At 42.2% G+C, this 27,338-nt stretch overlaps 1 protein-coding gene across 8 annotated transcripts in view; it reads left to right on the top strand.

The window, feature by feature from the left end:
* The window catches only part of MAMDC2 (MAM domain containing 2), an 81,524-nt gene that overhangs the window by 4,126 nt on the left and 50,060 nt on the right, over positions 1-27,338 (top strand). For 6 of the 8 annotated variants that reach the window (XR_014539784.1, XR_014539785.1, XM_083576824.1 and 3 more), the window contains 3 exons: positions 20,516-20,787; positions 22,982-23,066; positions 24,338-24,475. Coding sequence is in view for 6 of the 8 variants with exons in the window: in XM_083576824.1 (XP_083432950.1) it covers positions 20,516-20,787; positions 22,982-23,066; positions 24,338-24,475 (495 nt within the window). In the remaining 2 variants the exon portion in view is untranslated. Of the gene's footprint in view, positions 1-1,725; positions 2,003-20,515; positions 20,788-22,981; positions 23,067-24,337; positions 24,476-27,338 lie in introns of those variants that run through there. The other 2 variants (XM_083576826.1, XM_083576827.1) reach the window with 2 other exon arrangements.

The following is a 27,338-nucleotide window of genomic DNA, read 5'->3' as shown; positions in this document are numbered from 1 at the left end:
AAGCCTGTAGAAATAGGAGAGTTGTGTTTCCTATTAATCTCTCAGTCGTATGCAACCATGTCAGAAGCACAGAATCTATACCAGTTACCGTATTGGCCCGAATATAAGCTACACCCACAAATAAGCCGCACCTTGAAAAATGAAGGGGGGGGGGAAGGGAAAAAACCCCACAATACCAAGGCTGCTTCCTGGGGAGGAGCCACACCGCTTTGCCGGCGACCTCCCCGCTTCTTTCTGGCAGCTCGGGGGAGGCGGGGAGCGGTGGGCGGTCGCGCTCCCAGGCTGCTTCCTGGGGGCTGCACAACTCCCCCCCCCCCCGAGCAGTCTGGGAGCGCAGGGCAAAGGCGCGCAGCCTGCCACTGGAGATAAGGGGGGGGAGCTGCCAGCAAAGCAGTGTGGCTCCCCCGCTTCCCCCCTTCGTTTCCACGGCTTTTGGGAGGCTTTGGAGCAGAGAGTAGCCACGCTCCTGGGCTGCTTCCTTGGGGGGAGGGGAGCCGCACCACTTTGCTGGTGGCATAAGGTCCCGAATATAAGCCAATGCGGGTGGCGCTGTGGTCTAAACCACTGAGCCTCTTGGGCTTGCCGATCAGAAGGTCGGTGGTTCGAATCCCTGTGACGGGGTGAGTTCCCGTTGTTTGGTCCTTGCTCCTGTCAACCGAGCAGTTCGAAAGCATGCCAAAAAGTGCAAGTAGATAAATAGGTACCGCTCCAGTGGGAAGGTAAACGGCATTACCTCCGAACTGCCAACCTTCCAATCGGCAAGCCCTAGGCTCTGTGGTTTAGACCACAGCGCCACCCACATCCCTTAAGGATATTGCTTAAGGATGTTCAAAAACTGAATGAACATAACAAGGCAAATTGTCTTATTATTCTTAAACTTGCACTGAATCGATCAGTAAAATTAGATGGGCAAATGTGTCCCGGTTTTAAAAACATGACTGATTTTGTTTTGTTTTCTTCTCTAGTCAGGAATATAATCTGAGATCTGCTGATCTGCCAGTTTGTTAGTGCTGGAGATAGGCTGCAATAGATGAGCAGCTTGCAAAATAGACCTTGTGTATTATGCCATACTTATTTTTCAAGAGTTTAGTGATGTGAGCTGTGGGGGAAATTATGAAGTTTTGTGTCCTTCTGTGTGTGTGCCTCCAGTTTATGGGCACATCTGCTTGTCCAGGCAATATACTGAAATAATAAAGCCAGCATTATGATTTATAAATAGATTGTAATATTTATAAACATTTCTAAAATAAAAAAGGACTTTGTAAATTATGCTGCAAAATATTTAAATATTGAGTGAGCATTTGTATAGAAAGATTTTTACCAGAACTATTGAATAGACTTTTATTTATTAAGTTTTGAGTTAATGTATAGATGCTTCCAGATAAAAGGTTTGTCAAATGTCAGTTTTTCTTAATTGGTGCACCTGACTCTCAAAAGCCTCTTTGAAACCATGACAGTCTTGGTGCTCATTGCAGCTAAAATGGAAGACTGTTCTCTTTGCCCTACATTGGGCAAAAGGTTTCCTGCATTGCAGGGGATTGGACTAAATGACCCTTTTGGCCCATTCCTGCTCTACAATGCTATGATTCTATGAATACTGCTTTAATTGTGCTTTAAAAAGTGATTTTGTGTTTGAATGTAACACAAGCTCTGGGAACTTCTCAGCTAAAATAGCCTAAAATAAATGCCTAAAATAAACAAATAAAACAACTTATTTATTTATTTTATTTTAACACATTTATATTCTGCTTAATATTTCAGAAATATTAAACCAGAGATTTGTGAAACCAGCACAAATGGGACACTCCAAATGCAGGTGTAGCTCAGAATACTTGAGGGAACTTTTATATTTCTGACTGAAAGTTCAAATGTTAACTTATTCCATCTCTCTAGCCAAAAGAGAAAAAGAAGGGACACAAATGGTCAGATCAAACTGCTGAAGATTCAGAACAGAAAAGGCTAAATTAGTTGCCACTCTCTGAGGATACCACAATGTCTTCAGGTCAGCTTTTTACAGCTAACAGATGCCTGGATTTTGATCTTCCTTGAACTCTGTGTCTCTGACTGACCAACCTTCTGGCCTCACTTTTTATTCATTTCATTCAGAACAACCCTACCCTCAGTCTCCTAAAGTATCTCTTGTCACCTCTGTTGTTTGGACCACAATATAATTTACTTGAGAAAAAATTATCTAAGGGTTTTATTTTCAAATTCTCCACAAGTGCTATAGTGCAACTTTGATGAGTCGCTGGTGGCCACTGATACATATAATTGCGACCTGCATTTCAAAGTTGCCCGTGACCGATACAGCGGCTACCCTCTGACCATAGAAGGGTTCACTTTCTTGTGGTCAGGTGCCCAAGCCACCTATGGGGCAAGGCGAGGGAGGGTCTGTTACGAAATGAAGATAGGCCATTCTGCTCACTGGTTTCTCACAGGTATCTGGACAGCCACTGTGAGAACAGGATAATAGAATTGTAGAGTTGCAAACTACTTTTAATGCTTGAAATTCTTGCTAAGCATATTGGTATAATTATTCTGGAGTGCTGCTATTTGACATGTTTAGTTTTGCAAATTTAGCTCTGGCTGGCACTGGTGAATAGCTTCTGGAGACAAAGCTGAGCCCAGCTGTTGCTTTATGCTGATGAATTTATAGATACAAATCTGGATCCATTGGCCAGTAATAATAGTAATACTAATGTTGTTGTTTAGTCGTTTAGTCATGTCTGACTCTTCGTGACTGCGTGGACCAGAGCACGCCAGGCACTCCTGTCTTCCACTGCCTCCCGCAGTTTGGTCAAACTCATGCTGGTAGCTTCGAGAACACTGTCCAACCATCTCGTCCTCTGCTGTCCCCTTCTCCTTGCGCCCTCCATCTTTCCCAACATCAGGGTCTTTTCCAGGGAGTCTTCTCTTTTCATGAGGTGGCCAAAGTATTGGAGCCTCAGTTTCATGATCTGTCCTTCCAGTGAGCACTCAGGGCTGATTTCCTTCAGAATGGAGAGGTTTGATCTTCTTGCAGTCCATGGGACTCTCAAGAGTCTCCTCCAGCACCATAATTCAAAAGCATCCATTCTTCGGCAATCAGCCTTCTTTATGGTCCAGCTCTCACTCCCATACATCACTACTGGGAAAACCATAGCTTTTACTATACGGACCTTTGTTGGCAAGGTGATGTCTCTGCTTTTAAGATGCTGTCTAGGTTTGTCATTGCTTTCCTCCCAAGAAGCAGGCATCTAATAATGCCCTTCTTAATTCTCAGCTCATCTGTAAGCTCCTTATGCAGCCACACTGGTTTCCTGAGATGCCTCACACTTTTCTTTCATGTTGGAATTGTCTGCATTTGGGCCTTCAGTATTTCTCCTTTAAGAAACTCCCATCCATCTTGGACTTCCTTCTCTTTGAGTATTTCTGACCATGGGATCTCACCTAGTAGTTCCTAAGCTTTTCAAGTTTCAAGTTTTATTGCGGCAAAAGCCAGTAACACTAAACACCACAAGATCAGACAAAAAGAGATCAACAACAACATCAGAAAGGGAAAAAAAGAAAAGAAAAAAAAAAGATTACACAAGGGAACTTTGCAGTGTGCCATTCAACAGAAGAGATTTACGCTTCCTGATTGCTAAAGTGCTAAATTTGGCCACCTCATATGATATTGAGCTTGAGGAATCTTCCAGAAGGTATTTTCGTAGAATTTCGGGGGAGGATTCCAAATAATGTTGTAGGGGTATAAATTTTGATAAAAGCGGCAAAATAAGTTGAACTCGTTCTTCACTATAAAATTCGCAAAATAGAAGGATGTGTGTGACAGATTCTACCTTATTAGACATACAGGGGCAGAGACGCGCATGCATTGGTACCCGCGTGAATTTGCCGTACAGCACTGCTGAGGGCATTGTCTCAAAGCGGGCTCTAGAGAAAGCCCATCTATAAGCTTCGTTAGTGATGTTAGTTAAGTAAGGGGCAGCTGCAAAATTAGGCCAAGCTTTTAAGCATCTATACGTCTCCGGGAGTAGGGCGACTTCTTGTTGTAATTCGACATCGTAAAGTCTCTGAGTGACAATTGCTTTTGCCTTGTTCGGAGTTTCAGTAAAAAGATTTTCAGGGTTTAGGCCAATTTGTTTGATCTTATTAGTTATTTGCATAAGCCAAGGAGGATAGGGAACTGCGGCCAGGAAGCAAGGTAACAGTCCCTTAGGATTGTAATGGATTTTCAGCCAGAGGGATATTGCTTGCTCCCAGACTTTTAATTCCACTCTGGGCAGTCCTGCCTCTTGCCTTAGGACTGCATTAGGTGTACACTTTGGGGTAGCAAATAATGATCTTAAGAATTTTGATTGTACTGTTTCAAGGGTCTTAAGGTTGGCAGAGGCGCTAATTTGAGAGCCATACAGGAGTTGGGCTAGAGATTTTGCCTGAAAAACTTTTAGGGCCATCGGAAGGAAGCCCGCTCCTTTCCTTCTGAATAATCTAAGGATGGCATTTGCACTTCTTCCTGCTGATATAGCTGATGTGGTCAGGTGTGTTGACAGTTTGGCATTATAAGAGAAAGTAATGCCTAAGTATTGGAAGGTCTTAGTCTGTTCAATGGCGTTTCCCTTTACGCTCCAATTATCTTTCCTGAAGGAGCGGATAAAATGTACAATTTTGGTTTTGGCAAAGTTAATTGTTAACAGTTCAGTGTTACATTGGTCACTAAACTTTCCTAAGGCGCGTTTCAGGCCCACTTTGGTTTGAGAGAGAAGAACAGCATCATCCGCATACATTAAAACTGGTACTTTTCTGCCGTTAGAGAACACGGGGGGGTGGGTTTCGATTTCACGGCAACATGTGACCAGGGAGTTAACATAGATGTTAAATAAAAATGGGGCTAATAGGCAGCCTTGTCTAACTCCCCTTTGGACTGGGATTTCTCTAGAGAGTCTGCCGTCCTGTGCGAGTCTTATCTGGAGGGTATTGTTCTCATGAAGTTTAATCATCAGAAGTAATAACCTTCTGTTAATACCCATATTGGCCAATTTGGCCCAGAGCCTACCCCTGGATACAGAATCAAATGCTGCCTTTAGGTCCACAAAGGCCGCATACAATGACTTTTTCCAATGTTTCACATACTTATAGACAAAATAATCTAACACTAAGCAGTGATCTATGGTAGAACGCCCAGATGTAAACCCTGCTTGTTCAATTTCTAGCAAGTCATTATGATCTAACCATTCACATAATTTTAAACATAGATGTTTTGTATAAAGTTTACAGATCACATTCAGAAGACTAATTGGTCTATAATTAGCTGGGTCAGAGGGGTTGCCCTTTTTAAATATAGGAACAATTATAGCCAGTCCCCAATCTTTAGGGATTTCAGTTGTCTTATCTATATATGAAAATAGATTTGCAAGAACCGGGGCCCACCAGTTTATTTGCGCTTTCAGAAGTTCAGCGACAATGAAATCACTTCCTGGGGCTTTGCCAGATTTCATTTGTAGAATTAACGAAGTGATCTCAGTTTCAGATGTTGGGGGCCATGGTGTATCATTATCTAAAGAGATGTTAAGCAGCGCGGAAGGACGATGTTCCCTAAACAGCACTTTATAGTGCTCTTCCCATAAGTTTGCAGGGATTATTGTGCCCTCGTTAGGAGTTTTGGTTTGACTGGAGATAATTTTCCAGAAGTTGGTATTGTCTTTTTCTATTGACGCTTTTATAAGGGCCTGCCAGATAAGAGAGTCTGCGGTTCTTTTTTTGGTTTTTAGTAACTCTTTGTAGTTCTTTTTTTTAAGTTGTAACTCTAATTTAGTAATAGGGTTAGGATTTTGCCGGAAGACCTTAAAGCATTCCCTAAGTATAAGTTTTGCCTGGGTGCATTCGTGGTCAAACCATTTTTTGTTGGTAGGGAACTCATTGTGGTTAGGTCTCCTGAGTCTTGACAATAACGGTTGGAGTTTTTGGATTAAAGTGTTATAATGGTCAATTGGGGAGGTCTCTTCAGTGTCATTGGAGGTCAGATCAGCCCAGAGGAGTTGACCTTCCATTGATTGTGTCCAAATGCTAAAGTTGTTATTAACATAAGGGGACCATTTAATTCTGGATCTGCCTATTTGTTGTAGAACATTAGGGTCAGGTGTCTGTGGGACGAGCCCACATCTAGAGGGTTCCCAAAATTCAGTCCTTTTAAGATTTAGGGGTAGATGGTCACTTTCGGTTCTCATATCTACAGTAAATTCAATATATTCATCAAAGAGTTCTTGGGAGACAAGAATGTAGTCAATAACAGAATGCCTTAAGCCTGACCAATAAGTAAATTGGCCAGGGCAGTCTCCCGAGGAGAGGCCGTTTAAAATAACAAGGTTTAATCTAAGTGCCATTAGAAAAAGACATGTACCAGCAAAATTGGTAACTGGGTCAAGTGAATGACGCCTGAATAGGGGCCAATGTTCATCATTAGCATTTAGGGGACCCATTCCACTTTCGTTGATTAGCTGTTCGTCTGAGTGGCCTAGCCTTGCATTAAAGTCCCCACCAATAATTAAGGAGGCAGAGGGGAACTTATTTGAGACAAGGAGAATGCAGTCTTCCAGTTCGTTCCAGATGTTTTTAAGATCAGTTTGTTTCATAAGTGGATGAATATAAACATTGATGCATATGATCTTAAAGTGGGTAGAGAATATTTTAACAGCCAAAATCCATTTTTTATCGATTTTCAATTGGATAGGGGAGGTTCCTAGATCTGTTGATACGAAGGTGCTCAGACCTCCCGCCGGTCTTCCGCCTTTTGGGCCGATTGTGGCACAGGAATGGAAAGCAAAATAATTGTGTAGTTCAAAAGGATTTTGCATCCAGGTTTCTTGGAGCATGATGATCTTGAACTGTGATATGTAGGTTAGAACGTCTTTGTCCATTGTTTTCGATTGCCATCCAGCAACGTTCCAGGATAGTAGTAGAGGCGGGAGTCATTTTGTCTCTTCAATAGCATCTAGGGCTTTCCCGGGGTCGTGGAAGATGCATCCATTGGATGGTAAAGTCTCCGGTAATGTGATTAGGGGCGCCACAGAGATTTCGGCGTGGATTTCAGTTGGGCAGAGTAGGGGTGTGTGTTCTGACGTGACCTGAGGAGATTCATATCCCATTTTTCGCTCCAAGTTAGGTGGAGTATTTGCCTCTTTTGTGGGCGCTAGATCTTCAGAGTTGCGGAGATAGAGTAATAACTCATCTAGTCTGTCCGTTATCTCTGTTTGTTCGGCTTTTGGAAGATGGGAGAAGGAAACAAGAAACTCCTGCTCCATCGAATTCTCTAGATGAGTAGCCTTTGATAGGAGGGGCATGGGGGTCTCTGTCCAACTAATTAAGTCTGAGGGTGGAGAGGAAGAGCTCGTAGTAAGTGGGGTGCCCTCATTTTTAATTGCTTTCCTTTTAGCTGGAAAGTAGGGTATAAGAGGGCAAATCTTAGTGTTGATAAAAACTCTTGTAATAAAAATTCCATAATTAGTCAGGTAGCTTCCTAGGGACATCATATAAGTTGGAAACTTTTTAGATTCGAAGGTGAGCAGTATCCTCTGCATGGGTGGCTTGCTGTAAATGTGGACAGTGGATTTCAGATCGATGGAAAGGGGATTTACGCCCCAAAGTTCAGCTAGATGCCTTCTTGCGACATGTATAGACGACCAGTTAACAACCTGACCTTTGAAGGGGAGGATAATTAAACAGAGTCTAGTGGCTTGTAGTGAGAGATTGTAGGAAGATATGGTGTGTAAATCTTCCATAGTTTGTTCATTTTCAAATTTGCAGCCAGTCTGCGAAGTTGAGCGCAGTAAGACAGGTACTCTAGGTGTTGGTTCGGCCCTATCCTCCGGTGAAGCATCTACGGGGCTGACATTAACTTTTGGGGATACAAAGGATAAAATCTTCTCTAGGGAGCCTTTGATGTCTCTTATGTATTTAAAAATACAGTCCACGGTTTTAGCCACTAGGTCTAACGTGGTAGAGTGTTCCAGTAGTAATTCAGAGAGATGGTTTTCTTGTTCTCTGATGTGGTCTTCCGCCTGAATGGGCATAGTTGGAACTTTTTTGGGACCTTTTGGTCTCGTGATGGTGTTGTTTAAGGGGTTAGTGGGTTGTTTAGCGGATAATTCCTTCGATGTAGTTTCCTTATCTATTATCTCTGCTAATGGAGAGAAGCTATTCGAGGTCGGAATATTAAAAGTGTCCTTTGTTTTTCCATTAAAAAATTCGCTGATTTTGGTTTGCTTGGTGAGGGGCAAACATGCCATTTCCTCTAAGTCCTCAGATTCTCTGCAGCGTTTTCCAACCCCCCTCCTCGCATCAGCAGGGCTGTCTAATTGCTGAGTCATCTCTCCCTTAACCTCGCTCTTCTATCTTTCCCTAGGTTTTTCAAAGAGTCGAGGGAGTATTTTTCTTGAAAGTATCCTGTTCAAGGAGGAGTAGTGTGCCAAAGGTTATTGGCATAACACTAAATTATGCACCGTCTGTGCCTCCAAACTTGTGGTGGGAACAGCCCATGAGTCTTCCTGTAAACTCTTCGCAGTGTGATAAGATAGTCAATTCAGCTTTAAACTTCCAAGAAGAGTCAGGAATACAAAGCGTGGGATAGAATGCAGTGAGGTGCTTAAATTTATCTGAGCTCAGTGTTCATTAAAATAGTCTTTAAAATAGTCTTTAAAAGGAGTAAGAGAAAATAAAAAGATAAAATCAACGGGCTCACATTAGTAGAGTGCTGGTCGCCATCATACCGGAAGTCCTCCTAAGCTTTTTGAAATTGGCCTTCTTAAAGTCCAGAGTGTTCGCTTTCCCTTGCCTCTGTATCATGAAACCTAGGAGGGCATGATTATTTCCTCTGAAGTTTCTGAGTACCGTATTTTTCGCTCTATTGGATGCAGTTTTTCCCCTCCAAAAATTGAGGGGAAATGTGTATGCGTCTTATAGAGCGAATGCAGGCTTGTGCCACAGCCGCGCGCAACCCCTCTGGCAGGGAGAGGTTGCGTGGGGCTAAAGAGGAAGCCAAAACAGCCAGCGTGATCCATCCCACTGACTGCCTTGGCTTGTTCCATAGCCGCGCGCAACCCCTCCGGCAGGGAGAGGCTGCACGGGGCTATGGCTTCTTTAGCCCTGCGCAGCCTCTCCTGGCAGGGAAAGATCGCGCGGGGCTAAAGAAGCCAAAGCAGCGAGCAGGATCCATCCCGCTGGCTGCCTTAGCTTGTGCCATAGCCGTGCGCAACCCTTCTGGCAGGGAGAGGCTGCACGGGGCTGTGGCTTCTTTAGCTCCACACAGCCTTTCCTGGCAGGGAGAGGTTGTGTGGGGCTAAAGGTAAAGGTAAAGGTACCCCTGACCATTAGGTCCAGTCGTGACTGACTCTGGGGTTGCGGTGCTCATCTCGCTTTACTGGCCGAGGGAGCCGGCGTACGGCTTCTGGGTCATGTGGCCACCATGACTAAGCCGCTTCTGGCGGACCAGAGCAGACACGGAAACGATTTCAAGCATTAAAAGTAGTTTGCAACTCTACAATTCTATGATCCTGTTCTCACAGTGGCTGTCCGGATGCCTGTGAGAAACCAGTTCACATAAATGACCTTTTGGTTTAAAGTCATAGGGTTTTAAGTAGCAACTAATCTGATCAAGTCGATGAAATAAATTTGACTTGATTAATCATTTGGTTTTTAATAGATTAATCCATTATTTAAAAAAAATACTTTCATAGCACCCAGCCATCAGCACATGTGCCTAGAAAGATTCCCTATTAGGTATACTTATTCCCTCTACCAGAGCAGCACCTTCCCCTTCCTCTGCAAATTTGTCAAGAAGCCAAGATAGAAACTGAGCTGCTCTGCTGAACCCCAGCTGCCTTCTGTCCACCTCATTGATCAAATGGCTAAAGTAATAACTGTCCTGAGTGGAAGTGGCAATTTTAAAACATTTCACCTTCCAGAGGCCCACAGATGAGGAGAGATGAATTAGCTGAGACCTCCCGCCAAGAAGATAAGCAATGGCAACCAGAGCAGCTGCCCTGTGATGGCCTGGGAATCTGATTCAGAAGCTGAATCTAAGGAGTCCCAGCCTGCACAGGAGTCCCCGCCTCCAGGGCTGGCTGAGCCGGGGCAGGGGCTTGAATCTGAAGGGCCTGCACCTGTGCCGGGTACTCAGGAGCAGACACCAGATGTATCCACTCTGGCTCCGGAGGTGATTGAGGACCCATTGCCTGCAGGTGCGCCTCTCCCAGCCCTGTCAGGGGAAGGGGAAGCTGATCCTGGGTCCAGTAACCCTCCAGCGCCTCTCCTGAGCTGCAGAGGCTCAGGGCAGAGAGGCGGAGGGAACGGAGTGCTCGCCTTAAGGCCAGGGGAGGCGGGTCACCTGTGGGCCGGGACCGCCCTAGGCCTCAGAGGAGATAAAGGCCAGTCAGCCCAGTCCCAGGTTGAGGGAGCAACGATGTTGGAAACCGGTTTCTGCCAGCACCCAGACCTGTTTTTGTGGAGTTCCCGACCACGCCTGGCTTCTTGCTTTGGACTCCGCTTCCCCCTTGGTGAACAGCCTCCAGACCCTCGGCCCAGGACCGGATTTTGTCCACGCCTCATGTTAACCCCCCCCCCCCAGGACCAGCACATGCCCAGTCTGGCATGTAAAGTGGTACATGCATAGTCTGAGAAGTCCTGAGTCCCAGAATAAAACAAGAAATAATAATACATTTGTTGTTGTTGGCATCTGCCTGTCTCAAGAGACAATGGAGGGCACCTCCAGGAGTGAAGTCAAACCTTTGTGTTAGCAGCACCCAAGTGACCTCCCCAGGACACAGGCCTGGGCAGTGTGTCTGGAGGTCCTGGGTTGCCCAGATGACAAGACCCTCCTCGTGCAGCCTGGCAAGAGGCTTGGTCCAAAGGAAAGCAGAGCAATACATTTGGCACCACCTTAGCTGCAGGAGTTGCCAGAAAGAGGCATACAAGGTGCCATCCAACTGTCTTAGGGACCCCACTCAAGATTTGTGTAGGATCTACTCCTTGGCCTTTTCCTCTCCCAAAAATATCCCCCAAGGCAGTGGAGGGTGGGGATCAGAGTTGTCCTTCTCCCAGATGGACTACTTTCCAGGTTGATGAGCCCCATCTACCACTCACTTCTCTCTACAACATGTGTAGAAACTGCCTTCTTGACCATTGGATGTACTATTTAATCATATTAAAAATATTAATCTTTCTGTAGAGCAATTTGAAAGTGATGCCCATGTAGTTACTCTAATATGTGCACTATCCCTAAATGAGCCATTGAATTCCATCAATAGTACATGACTTTTATTACAGACTGTTTTCCTATATTGAAAGAAAATATTGGGGGGGGGGGGAACCACCAGTATTCTTAATGGTTCCATGTCAGGGGGAGTCCTAGTTTAAAATCTTTGCTAGCTTTAGTAGGTTTGTCATATCCTTGGTTCATCCTCAGTTCCCACCTAGGGGGCCCAATCTGGATGAGTTAAATGGTTAAAAGTCCCTCTATATCCCCAAGTTCTGATTCAGAATTTTGATTCAAATCTGGCCCTTTGGACTGGGAGTTTGTAAAAGCACCTCGAAAACAATGTGTCTAATGCCACATGGATTTGGGCCCTTATTATTGCCTCCACAAGGTTATAATGGAGATGAATAGCATCTGGGTTAGTAAGCACTCTGTACATTTAAAGTGCTGTGTTAATTATAAAATGGTAAAAATGTTCTTTGTGATTATGTGAAAATTATGGTTACATGAATTTTTCACTTGAACTGGTACACTTTAATATAAACCAGCTTAGTCTTATTTATTTGAATGCACTTAGGTTAGTTATATGATTTATTTTAAGTTATGTGGATTACAAATAACACATGTCAGGTCATAGTAATGTTAATGGGAGTTTAGGAATTTGTTCCCATATATATTTTGCAGGTTCATTATTTTTCATAAGAGTGTATTTATGCAATTGAATGGAAACATCAGAGTATTTTTTTTTTAATCAGTAACAGATTGTTCCCTAAATATAGCTACTTTAGTGCTTATTTTAAACTAAGTGTTAAGTCAGGATTGTTATGATTCTAACGTCTATTTTAAAAAGGGCTTTTCACTACAGCTGTCTTATATGGTCATGAAGGCATGAAGAGGTCTTAGTGCATGGTGGTAAAAATAACAGAAAATGAAGCACCATTGTCAAAACTTTCTTTTATTGCTATCCCCTTATTTATGTTTTTACACACCATCTGCTTTGGAGAATGAACAGAATGTCTAATGCTGTGGTCTTCAAACATGTTGCCTCCCATAAACCTTGTCCATATCAATTCATGTGCCTCCGAATAGCTGCCAAGGCATCCAGGGTACCCTGGACCACAGTTTCAAAACCAATGGGCAGATGCATTCAAAAGACTCAGAAACTGTACATGTCAGCCTTAGGCCTGTGCAAGGACTTCCATTTGTACAATGGGGCTTCTCCCTTCCTCCCTGCATGCCCCCCAAATTAGCTCTTGAGTGGTCTAGTGGAACCCCCTAAATAGTGTGCAGGGCCATTGTTCTGTATGGGAAACAGAAAAGCTAGTCCTGACACAATGATTGAAAGAGATGATGTTGAATTCCTCCTAAATAACATCTGCAAAGAAACAAAACACCACAAAACGAAACAAAAAGCCGGGTAGGATAATACACAATACCCTGACATGCAATTGGATGACAATTACATCCTTTGCACACTCTATAAAAAATGTAAATAAAAATAAAAAATTATCAGTAGCACCTTATAGACCAACTAAGGTTGTTCTGGTATAAGCTTTCGTGTGCATGCACACTTCTTCAGATACAGATACAGATAAAAAACTTGTGTACAAATAAACAAGATATAGCTTAAGTTAATCCTATTAGATATTAGAAATACAAGGTATTGTGTGGTCAAACTAGGTTTGACTCCAAGTAGACCCACTGAAAATTAAAACATGACTGTTAGTTCCATTAATTTCAATAGGTCTACTCTGAGTAAGAGTTACTTGAATTTCACCCATTACTTATAGATGGTAGAAGTTCTATTCAAAGAAGATACCAGCTGTAAAGGTAAAGGGACCCCTGACAGTTAAGTCCAGTTGTGAACAGCTCTGGGGTTGTGGTGCTCATCTCGCTTTACAGGCCGAGGGAGCCGGCACTTGTCTGCTCTGCGGACAGTTTTTCCAGGTAATGTGGCCAGCATGACTAAGCCACTTCTGGCGCAACAGAACACCAACACCAGAGCAGCGCACGGAAACGCTGTTTACCTTCCCGCTGGAGCAGTACCTATTAATCTATGTTCTAATTCCTCACCCACAATTCAGCTGCTGCTGAAAGGATATTTTATTTTTTCCTTTAATAAACAGAAAAATACTGTCATCTTCCACAAAGTATATAGAGGATGCTACTTTAATGCATTAAATGGACTTATTAAGTGCTAGTAAGTTTCTCACTGGGCCAAGATACAGTAGTTTGAGCATGTAATGCCAATCCTGGCCTGACTTCACTGGCTGCCAGTTAGTTTCTGAGCCCACTTCAAAGGCCTTTAAAGCCTTAAATGGCTCAGGACTGCAATACCTCAAGCATGCCTCTCCCCATGTGAACCTACCCGGACCCTGCAATCATCTGAGGCCCCCCTTCATGTGCCTCCTCTGCAAAAGGTCTGGAGGACAGCAACATGAGAAGGGGCCATTTCTGCGGTGTCCCCCCTTGTGGAATGCTCTCCCTAGGGAGACTCACCTCGCCTTTGGTACAGATCCAGGTGCCAGGCTTTTGGCTAATGAAGCAATCTATGGCCTTTATACTGGGCAGGAAGTATTGTTTTGTTTGTTATATATTTTTGTGTTTTTATATTGTAAACTGCCCTGTGATCGATGATCACACTGAAGGGCACTATACAAATTTAATAAATAGGGGGAAATAACATTAATTGCATCTTTAGTGAATCTAACTGAATGACTGGGGGGAAAGTTTAGTAGTAGTCTAGTTAAAACTTTTTAAAATAATTGACAACTTATTCTTGGCTGCATCCAGTAATTTAAGTACACTTAAATACACTTAAACCAGTACATCTTATTTTAGCCTGGGACAAGTGTTTATTATAAGCAGAGTGTTCAAATGCATAAAGTCATGGTGCATAATTGTATGCAGAACTGGCAAACTAGACTCCATATGAAAATGTGTGGCAGCTGATTCTCATGCAACATTTTCCATCTACAGTGATCACAAGAGTGCTGTAGTTGTATTTGTGTTTAAGTATTTGTGATGAAAAGGGCTCATGTGGCTGAGAGGAGAAATGGGCAGCTGCTTGCATATAAAGAAATCAGATTGGTGAGAGAACCCTATTAATTTCAAAGCTGGTTTCAGCAACAAATCTTTCTCCCCACCCTCCATCCATCCCTCTGCTTTTTAATATGTTAGCGGCAACGCTTTTGGCTTAAGAATACAGCTTCTCCTTTCAGACAGCAAGAAAACTGGAGCATGTCTGTGGTTATAGTTCCAACTGTCTACACCAGTAGGAGTTTGCAAGCAATCTCAGTTTTTCCCAAATGATTTGTACTCTTTTTTTATAACCACCAATAAATCAAAAACAGAGTTCCATTTCCCCCTTTATATTGTTCACTGAACTCTAGTTTTCTGACTTTTTTTTCTTTAATCAAAATCCATCACAGTGCTGATAAAATATGTTTCACCATACCCAAGAATTTTGCTTTTGTTATTGTTATAAGTTTTGTTGTATGGTATGATTTGGTAATGAACATGTTTATTTTGTTGAATCTTTTTTGTTAGCATCCAAATCTTTATGATGTTCCATGAAAACTTGAGTATTGGATTTTGAAAACACCAAGGTTAGCTTTAAAAAAAAAAGGGGGGGAATGTGTGCCATACATGTTCTATTGTGTGTGTGCCTTTTTAAAAAGAAACAGCAGTATGACCTAATAGTTTTGAAATAGCTGCTTTGTCCATATTATATTGAGCTCATTGAAGCAACCTTCAAGGTATTAATTACAAAGCTGGCTCATTTTACTTAACCATTGTTTGTTGAAAACAATAGTTACCCCATTTATGCATACTGAATAATCATTAGATCAGAATTAAAAATGACATTAAAAGATTAGAGAACTGGGCCCAAGCTAACAAAATGAATTTCAATAGGGACAAATGTAAGGTTCTGCACTTAGGCAGGAAGAACCAGATGCACAAGTATAAGATGGGGGACAACTGGCTTACTAGAAGTACACGTGAAAAGGATCTAGGGGTCAGTGGACCACAAGCTTTTCATGAGTCAACAATGTGATGCAGCAGCAAAAAAAGCTAATGCTATTCTAGGCTGCATCAACAGAAGTCTAGCATCCAGATTAAAGGAAATAATAGTCCCACTTTATTCTGCCTTAGTCAGACCACACCTGGAATACTGTGTCCAGTTCTGGGCACCGCAATTTAAGAGGAATGTTGAGAAGCTGGAATGTGTGCAGAGGAGGGGGACCAAGATGATCAAGGGTATGAAAATCAAGCCTAATAAGAAATGGTGGAAGAAGTTGGGTATGCTTAGCCTGGAAAAGAGGAGACTGAGAGGAGACATGATAGGCATCTTCCACTATTTCAAAGGCTATCACATGGAAGATGGAACAAGCTTGTTTGCTCCTGCTCTGGAGTGTAGCATTCGAGTCATTGGCTTCAAGTTACAAGAAATGAGATTCTGACTAAACATCAGCAACAATTTTCTGAGAGTAAGAGCTGTTTGACAGAGAAACGAACTCCCTCAAGGGGTTGCAAACTCTCCTTCCTTGGAGGTTTTTAAGCAGAGGTTGGATGGCTATCTGTCATGGATCCTTTGGGTTTCTTCCAACTCTACAATTCTATGATCGACTTATGGAGACTTGTTCATAGTTCAGTATTTTGTGCAAACACAGGCATTAAGTTTCATCATATTGAGAATGCATCATGTAGGGAAAGTTTTTTTGAAAAATTGCTAACAATATAATAAAATTGTAAGGTGGCTGTCAGGTTGCAGTTCCCATGGCCACCAAGAGGCAGCCATGGCAACCCTAGTGTGATGACAGCCCAGCAGGCAGGTGAGCAAGCGGTATGGGTGGCAGGAGGCCAAGGTGAGCTGTTTGAAGTAGAGGGGGAGGTGCTCAAAGAGCAGATTGGCAAAGCACTGCCCCCCTCACCATTGATCATGGTTGCAGTGGTGTTTAAAGGAGACCAGGATGAGTTTCAGAAAGCAGCTGGCAGGACAGTGGGGAGGAGGAAGAGGATCCTGGCAAGGGGTGCTGCCGTGACTGGGACACACCAGAACAAGCTGGAGATGGATAAGGAGAGGTTGCAGGCAGGTGTATTTGTGGTATCAGAAGGCAAAAGTACATAAAAGCTTCCACAATCACACAATAAGAAATGCAATTTTTAAAGTCTTGGAGAAATAAAAGGATTTGTTAGAACAAAAAACACCATGGTGGCTTTCCCCACTGGAAGCAATTATCTGTGAAAAAATTAAATATGAAATCTAATTGGGCAACATATACAGTGGTACCTCGGGTTAAGAACTTAATTTGTTCCGGAGGTCTGTTCTTAACCTGAAACTGTTCTTAACCTGAAGCACCACTTTAGCTAGTGGGGCCTCCTGCTGCCGCTGCGCCACCAGAGCACAATTTCTCTTCTCATCCTGAAGCAAAGTTCTCAACCCAAGGTACTATTTCTGGGTTAGCAGAGTCTGTAACCTGAAGCGTATGTAACCCGAGATACCACTTTAGAGAGAGCTGTTAACGGAGACAGATTATCAATTAAAATTGAAGGATTTTCAAGAAGTAAAAGGAAAGTTTACAGATTGGTTACAATATTTCCAGTTAAATTAAATATTTAAAAGTGATAAAAAGAAATGATTTACTTATGAAATTTCAAATTTTCAGAGAGAAATAATTGAAAGTGGTACTAAATTACTATTAAAAATGTATAACTTGCTGTTAGAATGGGAAGCTAAGGATGAAGAGGTCAAGTGTGTTATGATAAAGTGGGCAAAAGATGTAGGACATAATATTCAGATAACAGATTGAGAAAGACTGTGGAAGAATGATCTAAAATTTATGGCCTGTATCTTACTTAAAGAGAATTATATGAAAATGATCTATAGGTGGTATTTAACACCGGTTCAATTGGCAAAAATGTATAAAACAAGAGAAAATAAGTGTTGGAAATGTAAAGAAATAGAAGGTATGTTTCATCATGTGTGGTGGCAATGTAAGGTTATTAAAAGTACTGGGAAATAATATATAATGAATTGAAAAAAAATGTTAAGAATAACTTTTGTTAAAAAAAACCAGAAGCTTTTTTATTACAGGAATGGTTCTACCTAAAGAATATAAGAATTTGTTTATGTATGCAACAATGGCTGCCTAGATATTGCTAGCCCAACATTGGAAAGAAGAAGAAGTCTCCACTAAGGAAGATTGGCAAATTAAGTTAATGGAGTATGCTGAAATGGCTAAATTAACTGGGAAACTTAGAAATCAAGATGATAACAAATATTTTAAAAATGGGAAATGTTTATTGTATATTTACAAAAGAAATGTATGCAAGTTAATTCTTTAGCAGGATTTTTAAAAAAACACTTGTCATATTATAGACAATGTACAAAAATTGGAAGTATTCAGAGATAAAGATTTTATTGATATACGTGAATGAAAATATTATAAAGGAACCAAGGGAGGGGGTGGAGAAAATTCAGGGGATTCAAGTAATCCCATACAGCGGATTCAATATGGATTGTATATATAGTTGTTTAAAATGTTTTATTTTATGCTTTTGTGAAAATTAGTAAGAATGTTATACAAAAAGAGAGCGAGAGAAGGAGAGGTTGGTGAAGAAAGTACTGATGGGGCGAGGGAGGATGGTGATGGGATCAGGGTCAGGGCACAAGACCCACCCCAGCAGGACCCAGAGCCAGAGGGAGCTCATCAGCACGGGTGGTGCTGTTAATTGAACAACTACAACTAATCCAGAATGCGGCAGCTAGACTGGTGACTGGGGGCGGCCGCCGAGACCATATAACACCGGTCTTGAAAGACCTACATTGGCTCCCAGTACGTTTCCGAGCACAATTCAAAGTGTTGGTGCTGACCTTTAAAGCCCTAAACGGCCTCGGTCCAGTATACCTGAAGGAGCGTCTCCACTCCCATCATTCTGCCCGGACACTGAGGTCCAGCGCCGAGGGCCTTCTGGCGGTTCCCTCATTGCGAGAAGCAAAGCTACAGGGAACCAGGCAGAGGGCCTTCTCGGTAGTGGCACCCGTCCTGTGGAACGCCCTTCCAGCAGATGTCAAAGCGATAAACAACTACCTGACATTCAGAAGACATCTTAAGGCAGCCCTGTTCAGGGAAGTTTTTAACGTGTGATATTTTATTGTACTTTTGGTTTTTATGGAAGCCGCCCAGAGTGGCTGGGGAGGCCCAGCCAGATGGGCGGGGTATAAATAATAAATTATTATTATTATTATTATTATTATTATTATTATTATTATTAACATTTAGCAAATCCACTTAACTCTGTGATGCACAATAATTACTTAGCTTTTGTAGCTCTCCACTTTTATCTCCCAGTCTTTAGGTTAATAAATATGAAAGAGTAAAGGGAATTGCATGCAGTGACAAAATTGCTTTTCAGAGCTAACATAACTGTAGTGCAGAGACTTCATCTGCATTTCCGGTTTGCCAGACAGATGATATAGCTTGGTTCTGATTAAATGTCACATTCAATTGAGAACAAACACATTCTTGCTGTATTTTGAGGAGGGGAACAACAAATTCTATAGCGGCCTTGACATTTAGATAGGAGACTCCAGAGACACAATTTTAAACAAATGGCTGTTTGAGACAGAGAAAATGCTATGCTGCTTAGAATGAACAAACCATTTAAACCCTGAGGGTGCCACTTAAGATATAATTCTGACTGTGGTGCTGTTGTGAATGTACCAAAAATGTAAAATGTCATGGTTTGCATCTACAGAAAAGCTTTCTCATATGTTTAAAGCCAAAATTCTAACCTACAATTGCAGTATGGATTTCGAAGTATACGCTACTTTGATAATAATATGTTGATCTTGGGTAAAAGCAAGATTATTTTGGAATACTTTGTTTTAATTTGAATGTTAACTGATTACTGCAAGCAGAAATCAATCAGAATGACCTTTTAAAATTCTATTTAGGAATTAAAATACAGTATCTCTTGGCATTTGTTTTTACCTTTTAGGCCCTAACCAGATTTCATACTCTTCACTTCACTCTGAGGAAATAAAATTCAATTGATTTTAAATGGAGATTATATACCTAAGTTAAGTGTGCCTGCAGTTATCAACTTCCTTGGAAGTGTGTTTAATAAAGCTGTGGGAATAAAGACGGATGGAAGTGTTTCAGTCCTTATGTGGAGGCTGCCAATGAAAACGGTTTCCGTGTAATGGCGCAGCCACAGGATTGGGACCAAAACATGGTTTGTAGCAACACTGGGGAAGATTTCCCTCCACCAGCCCAATAGTGTAGAGAGGGCTGCACTTTCAGATGTATTTTGAGATTGATCAAACTGAAATCTAGGGATTAGAATGATTGTGTGGATTCCTGGATGCTTTGTTTTCCTTTGGCTCTCTGATTCAGGCCTGGAGGGAAGCTCTCCAACTTCACTGCTAGCTGGCAATTGTCCTGAGAGAGCCTCTGGGCAGCAAAGGACAGAGCGTGCTGTTCTTTGGGACAGGACATCCACTCTCCACAGCGACACAGTGCCCTAGTTGTGTTGGAAAGAGAGCACGTTGTGTGAAGAAATCATTATAGATTTATAGTTTTAGCTATCAGGTGACATGATGCCAGCCTCCCTTTGGTCTTGGACTGCTTCAGCTGTTACTCATGCAGTGCAGTCTTGGGCCTATTTGCCGACAAGCGAGTTCTAGTAACCTCAGTGGAGCTCACAGCTTTGAAGCATGCTTAGTATAGTCATAAACATGTACATCTTCCCCTAGATTGTTTATAAAGGCGCACAAATTGCTGGGAAATTATTATTATTATTATTATTATTATTATTATTATTATTATTATTTTATACCCCGCCCATTTGGCTGCATTTTTCCCAACACTCTGGGTGGCTTCCAACACATAAAACCATAGTAAAACATCAAACATTAAATACTTCCCTATACAGGGCTGCCTTCAGATGTCTTCTAAAAATTGTATCGTTATCTCCTTGACATTTGGTGGGAGGGCATTTCACAGGGCAGGTGCCACTGCTGAGAAGCCCCTTGCCTGGTTCCCTGTAACTTTACTTCTTGCAGAGAAAGAAATGCAGGATGCCTTCAGAACTGGACCTCAAATATATATTTGTGTTCTATGCTGAGTGATACTTTTATGCTGAGTGATACTTTTTACACTTTAGTGTTTGTGTGTCTTTTTTTTTTTTTAGGGATGGGGAATTCAGCGTATTTTCTAATTTAATTATGGATGCCGCACATAGTTTCTCTGTTACAACTGAATTTTGTTTCTGCATTTCTAGGTCATTATATTTCTGTGGACACCTCACAGGGAACAAATGGTGACACAGCTGTACTCCTCAGTCCTGACCTATATAGTGAAGAGTGGAGCTGTCTTAGACTGATATATCAAATTGCAGCATCTTCAGAGTTACCAGTAGATCCTACTGCCTTAAACCTGTACCTAAGGGTGGAAGGTGAAAGTTTTGACCATTTGCTTTGGACAACCACTGAGCGCTCCGAGAGCTGGCTCATAGCTAGTCTAGATATAAGAAACAGTACAGACAAATACAAAGTAAGTATAACATTCGTATGCTTGAATATAGTCTACATGCATATACATTGAACAGATATGGGGGTGGGGAGGCTGTGCCCTCAAGGCAGCAGTAGAGCTGTGGGGATTTCCTGCAGAGGTTGTAGTTGACCTCTGTGTGTGAGGGGAGTGGCAAATGCTACCCTGTGTAAGAGAGGGGTCTGCTGTCTCTCTTGTGCATTCATTGTATCTCAATGAACACCTGAAAAGAGCTACAGGAATTGTATTATTATTATTATTATTATTATTATTATTATTATTATTATTATTATTACTATTATTATTACTATTACTATTATTACTATTATTACTATTATTACTACTATTTTATATTTTCCGAGGAAGACAACTGTTGCAGAAGCTACCAAGGTAATCATACTGGAAAAATCAAAGCTTTTTTGTTGGAATACAAACAGGATTCCTTCCCATTTTGACCTCTGACCAGCGGCAGAGCGCATGCTACTGCTACCCAGGGGTGGGCATGCAGGGCACGGAGGGGCATGGAGCTCGCTCGCTGTGCTTCCGGGCCAAGACCTGGGAGTGGAGCTGTGGGCAGGATCGAGAGAGCTGCCTCAGCAGCATCCTCGCCGAGGATGGGGTGGCAAAATTGCCACCGACTTTCCTTTTCTCTGCCCCGGTGGCCCTGGGCCATCGCGCAAGGAAGCTGTCTCCATGGTTCCTTTGTGCGCCAGAGCCAGGCTCTGGTGAGGCAGCTTGTTGTAGGGGTGCCTGGTTGTGCCCCCTCAAAAACATGTTCCCAGGGCCACAGCTCCTTGTCAGCCCCCCCCCCGCGCTACACCACTGTGACTGACTTCATTTATATGCAAAATGAGATTGAGAAAATGCAGATTTTCAGAGTTTATTTTGTTGCCAAAATCAAATCTTAAATTAAATAGGGCTATGTATGGTATGTCAGTGTGTGAAATCATGAGCAATTACCGTATTTTTGCACCATAACACTCACTTTTTTCCTGCTAGAAAGTAAGGGGAAATGTCTGTGCGTGTTATGGAGGGAATGCCTACGGGTGGCGGGGGGGATCGGGGGGGGATCTGCTGCAGTCGTGAGCAGAGGATCCATGGTTCCCCTTTCTTCCCTCCTCTGTGGCTTGCTTTGAAACAGCAAAGCGGGAGAAGAGCCGTCTGAGTGGGGAGGAGAGGGGGACAGAGAGCCTGCTTCTTTAAAGGAGCAAAGCGGGAGAGGAGAGTTTGGTTGGTTCCGGTTGGTTCCTTTAAAGCAAGCAGGCTCTCTGTCCCTCTCTCCTCCCCACTCAGCTCGCTAAATAGCAGCAAAGTTTTTCAGCTCGCTAAGCCGGGGATGAGCGGGGAGGAGGGAGAAAAGCAGAGCCTGCTTGCTTTAAAGGAGCAAAGCGGGAGAGGAGAGGAGCCTTCTCCCTTTATACCCCTCTTCTTCATTATTAGCAGCATCCTTCTCCACCCACCCCATGCGTGCTTCTTCTCCCCTTAAACCCCTCTCCTGCATTATTAGCAGCATCCTTCTCCACACACCCTTGTCCCTTGAGTGCTTTTCCTCCCCTCCCACTTAAAACATGGTTACAAAGCACGGATCCACATGGATCCTCAGGATTTTTGCACTGGGTCACCCCAAATTCACCATCAGATCACATAGCATGTCCATGGCTACATCTTGCACCAAAAAAATCATGCACCCACTGTTGCCTGGGGCCGCAGTGGTGCAAAAACGTGGTTACAAAGCATGGATCCCCAAACTCACTGTCAGATCACATGTCTGTGGCCACAGCATGAACCACAAAAATCATACATCCACTGTTTCGTTTAGAATATTTTTTTTCTTGTTTTCCTCCTCTAAAAACTACATGCGTGTTATGGTCGGGTGCGTGTTATAGAGCGAAAAATACGGTATTTCTCTCTTTTATATACATGTAATCTCTGAACAGATATTCAGGGACTGTACTAGCTGAAGGTGTTAGGCATTGCCCTTTGTTAATAATAATTAATAATAATTTTATTATTTATACTCCGCCCATCTGGTTGGGTTTCCCCAGCCACTCTAGACTGTTCTTCAATAGAGTCTTGCAAGGAAAAGAGTCATTGTAGAGTCTTAATTCCAAAACTGAGATCTCTGCTGCTTCCTTAATTTTAATAAATGTTATGAAAAATATTAGCACTAAATTCCTGTTTTTGTCTTATTTTGTAGATTGTTCTAGAAGGCATCTTGGGAAGAGATATTTTTGCCAGCATAGCAATTTTTGAAATTAAGATAACTACTGGCTACTGTATAGGTAGGTGACTCTTGTAATTGTCGGCTCTAGATTCGGTGTTTAACTGTGAAACTGGGAACATTAACTCACATTGGTATAACATTAACATCTTCCTTCAGATTGTTTTAGTAGCAATTTATTATTTTTTAAAAAATCCAGAATAAAGTAAAAGTATTGTAACTAACATTTTATTTATCTTAAACTGAACAACAGCCTTATTACTCTCACCTGTCTAGGGAATGTTGCACCAGTGCAAAGTTGCTGCAGCAAAATATCTGGGATGTAACAATTACTGCAGAGCAACTTCACGGTGTTGTCATGCAACAAATGAGGATGCAAAACATTTATGGCAGTGGCAAAAAACTTAATAGAGAGAGACGAAATGATTCACACGTGTCTGTAGTTGCTTGTGAGGTCTGGTGATGTTTTTGTGGGGGTATCGAACTGCAACAGAACAGAGGGGGAGGCTCCTTCTCAGAGGTCACTTTTATCACATATTTATCAATTGAGATAAGCCGTCAAGTTTGGAGGCACTGATCCAATTTACTATAATAGATTTGGAAATGAGTTTTAGTTTTGCCATTCTGTCTTGCTGAGAATCTTGAACCATGGGCAGAGCTTGTCTGAGGCCCTTGATGGGACTCTTGTTAGAATAAAGTTATAAACTCAAACTAAAAAGCAGCTGGTCCCTGGTGGGGGCCCCTGGCCTCTGAGGCCTGGAGCAAGGGTATCCGGCTACCTTTCCGCCCCCTGCTGACATGGGCCTGCATGTGGGATTTGGGAAATTTGGTTTCATATCCCAAATCTGCCTCTGATTCCCTGTGTGGTTTGAACCTCAGGTAGCCCTGAGTATAATAATGAGGCATTGTACAAAACTGTTAAATACTTTGTTTTGAAAGCAAAATAATAAACACCAAAGTTTATGGAAATGTGAATGTATAGATTTGCTTCCAGCCATTGCTGCTATTAAGTGAAAATTGGCTATCAATGGTGCATTTGAATTTTCCAAACAACTTCTCCTGTAGCACTGGAAAGAAAGAAACCAGCCACATATTGACAGTTTGGTTGAAAGTTTAATGAGTGGGTGATGATGGTAACAGGTGGGAGGAGAGTATGGCTCAACATTTGTATATCTTTGTGAATAAAATAAGAAATGTGTTTAACATACTTTAAAAAAAATTATTAAAGGACTGTGCTGGTTATCGCTAATGCACCAGATGTTTAGGGATATTGTGCAATGAACGGTTGTGCACCACGCTCTCAGAGTTTCATTGTATGCTTTGCAACTGCAGAATGTAATTTTGAAGAAAACCATCTGTGTGGTTTTATGAATCGCTGGAACCCCAATGTAAACTGGTTTGTTGGTGGAGGAAATGTTGGAAATTCACAATCCATCCTTCCAAGAGATCACACTCTTGATGATGAGTTTGGTAAGCAAGAAAGATCATTTGCTTCTTCACTGGAAAAGTGTTTTCATTTCTTGTTTCATCTATATGAGGGCCCTTGTTCTCATGGGAATATAAGAGCACAATTGATTTTTTTAAAAATAGCATACAGCTTTAGAAAGTACACTGGAAGAAAGAAGGAAGGGAGGGGAATATGCAGACTAAATAAGTTAATGGCATTTCTTATATAAAGAGGGCATTCCTCTGGGAAAAAATCTGTTAACACTTTTTCTGGGGAAAACATCTGTTAACAGTTTTTTTATGAAAGTCTGCTCCCTAAAATACTTATATATATGACATACATTAGTGCAACTCTGCTCTTGACTATTTTCCAAGTAAATTGTGACCTACATCTTCACTAAATGTTTTCAGGCTTGTTTTTTTTCAAGGGCTGATAGGTTTTTAATTGTATTCCCATTGAATAAATTCAGATACTGTGACTTATCTGGGCATTTTTCCAAAAACAATTTCTCTGGAATGTTGTCAACTGTGCATATAGTCCAGACTAATTATTAATTAGCACTGCTAATTAATTAGAACTTTGCTAATTCTCGATTCTCCTGTTTCTTAAGGAAGCTGAGGCTTTGTAGTAGAGCACAGGAAGCCAGCGTGCTACCCTTCAGATGTTGTTGGACCACAGTCCCCAGCAGGCCCACTCAGCATGGCCAGTGGTCAGGGATGATGGGAGTCATAGTCCAACAACACCTGGAGATGTTGGCAGAAGGTCCTAGGTTCAACCCCAGCATCTTCAAGTACAATTGGAAGAGGCCCTGGAGACCCACTGCCAATTCCTATGCTGACCAAAGATGTGAATCCATTTGTACCTTGGTCATTACTTGTTACTATGAAGAAACTCTATTTCATGAACCACACCATTGAGAAAGTGTTAACTGTAACATACTGTGTAAAGAAACATGAATAGAAAGAATATGTAAACCTGTTCTTCATTTCTGTGGAGACTTTGGCTTTTCTGGGCCATAGTATTGAATAACCACGTAAACTCTCTGGGGCAGGTTGGATCTTCTGCTTTTAGGCACTACAGACACAACTAAGAGATGCCTCAGGATGTCCTCTTGGTTTTAATGGATCATGTGGGATTTACTGTCATTAGTTGTTAGTTGCTTTGAGTTGCCCTGAGCACATTTAATAAATAATAATTCAATAAATAACAAATAAAAATCCAAAAGCAGATGTTGCCCTTTACTTTCAGTGAGATGTAGATACAGATTTTTATTGGGATGCATATTCCCATTCTGAAAGGCAAATTAGACATAATGTTAAATGCATTTGCATTTAATGTACACCAGCTGCGCTGTGTGATAATTATTGTTATCGTACCTGGTAGGGACAGGAAATTTAACCCCTTTCCTGCTGAAGTCCTGACCATCGTTGTTCCCAGAAACTGCTATTTGCATTGGGATTAAATGGGTCTGAGAGAATTTGTCCACACAAACAGAACCACAATACAATGGTACCTCTGGTTGCGAACACCTCTGGTTGCACACGCTGTGGGTTATGAGCGCCGGTAACCCGGAAGTAGCCGCTCCAGGTTGCAAACTTTGCCCTGGGATGCGAGCAGAAATCGCACGCCAGAGGCGCACAGGCAGCAGGAGGCAGGCGTGCAGCAGGAGGTGCACTTTCACTAATGGCGCCTCAGGTTAAGAGTGGTTTCCGGTTATGAATGGACCTCTGGAATGGATTCCGTTTGTAACCAGAGGTACAACTGTATTCACTTGGAATTTTAATCTGTTGGATTACTGGCCATCATTAATATATTAAATGTACAGCAATTTATATCTAGGCATTGGCTTTGAAAACACATTGAAATAATTCTGTTGATTTCAGCAGAAGTTATTTAGATATAAAAGATTGGATCCAGCCTTGAATTTGTGTCCCTTGAAAACATTTGGGCAAGTTAGTCATCTCTTACACTTTGGATTTTTAAATCATTTTGTGTGCTACAGAAAGAAAAAATATGAGGTGAATATAGACTAATAGCACAATCCTAACCTTGTCTACTCACACATAGGGCCTACTGAACTCAATTAGGACTTTGTTATTAAGCCCATGGCCTTGTTGAACAAAGTTCCCTAAGAACTAACTTCCCAACTAAATCCAACTCATAGTGTTGTGTGTATGTACTGGATGGCTCCACTTAATGGATCCAAATGGTTTCCAGAGAGTGGTAGGGGATGTTTAATCCCACCTTGATAGCCTTTCAGCTGATTCCCTGGTGGCGTGCTGGAATGTGGAGTTAACTAGGTCTATTGACTGTTTGGCTCCGAAGCGCCCTCTCTGATTGCATGGAGCCCAGACAGCTCTGTGGTTTTCCCCAAGGCTGAGGGTGATGAAACAATTGCTGAGACAGCTAGAGCACCGGTAGTGGAAAACTCATTCTGAATCAGACCGGACACAAAGTTAGAGCTCAACGTCGAGCCTACCAAGTGGCGATAGCGATGGTGAAGAAGAGGACCTTCTTCACCGCCTGTATTGCATCTGCAGAAAATAGCAGCAGGAGACTCTTTCAGGTCATTTGCAATCTAACAGAACTACCTTTGCCATCGGGGCCCAGTAAGTTTTTTGCCCCAAGTTTTTTGCAGATAAAGTCGCTCAGATTCGGGAAGAAGTAGACAGAGGGAAAAATAGTGGAAGTGAGGGAAAAATAGTGGAAGTGAACAACTGGCTTCGCAAATGGTGTAAACTGGAACGGTTTGGATTCTTAGATCACGGAATGCAGTTTCTTGAAGATGGACTTCTGGCAAGCGATGGGCTGCACCTCACAACGGTTGGGAGGAATGTTTTTGCAAAAAAGCTCAGAAACCTCATCAGGAGGGCTTTAAACTGACTA

Source organism: Podarcis filfolensis (genome assembly GCF_964270895.1).
Source record: "Podarcis filfolensis genome assembly, chromosome: 11".
In the NCBI taxonomy this organism is placed as follows: Eukaryota; Metazoa; Chordata; class Lepidosauria; order Squamata; family Lacertidae; genus Podarcis; species Podarcis filfolensis.
The sequence above is the reverse complement of the archived record's forward strand: the minus strand, read 5'-3'. Positions and strand labels throughout refer to the sequence as shown.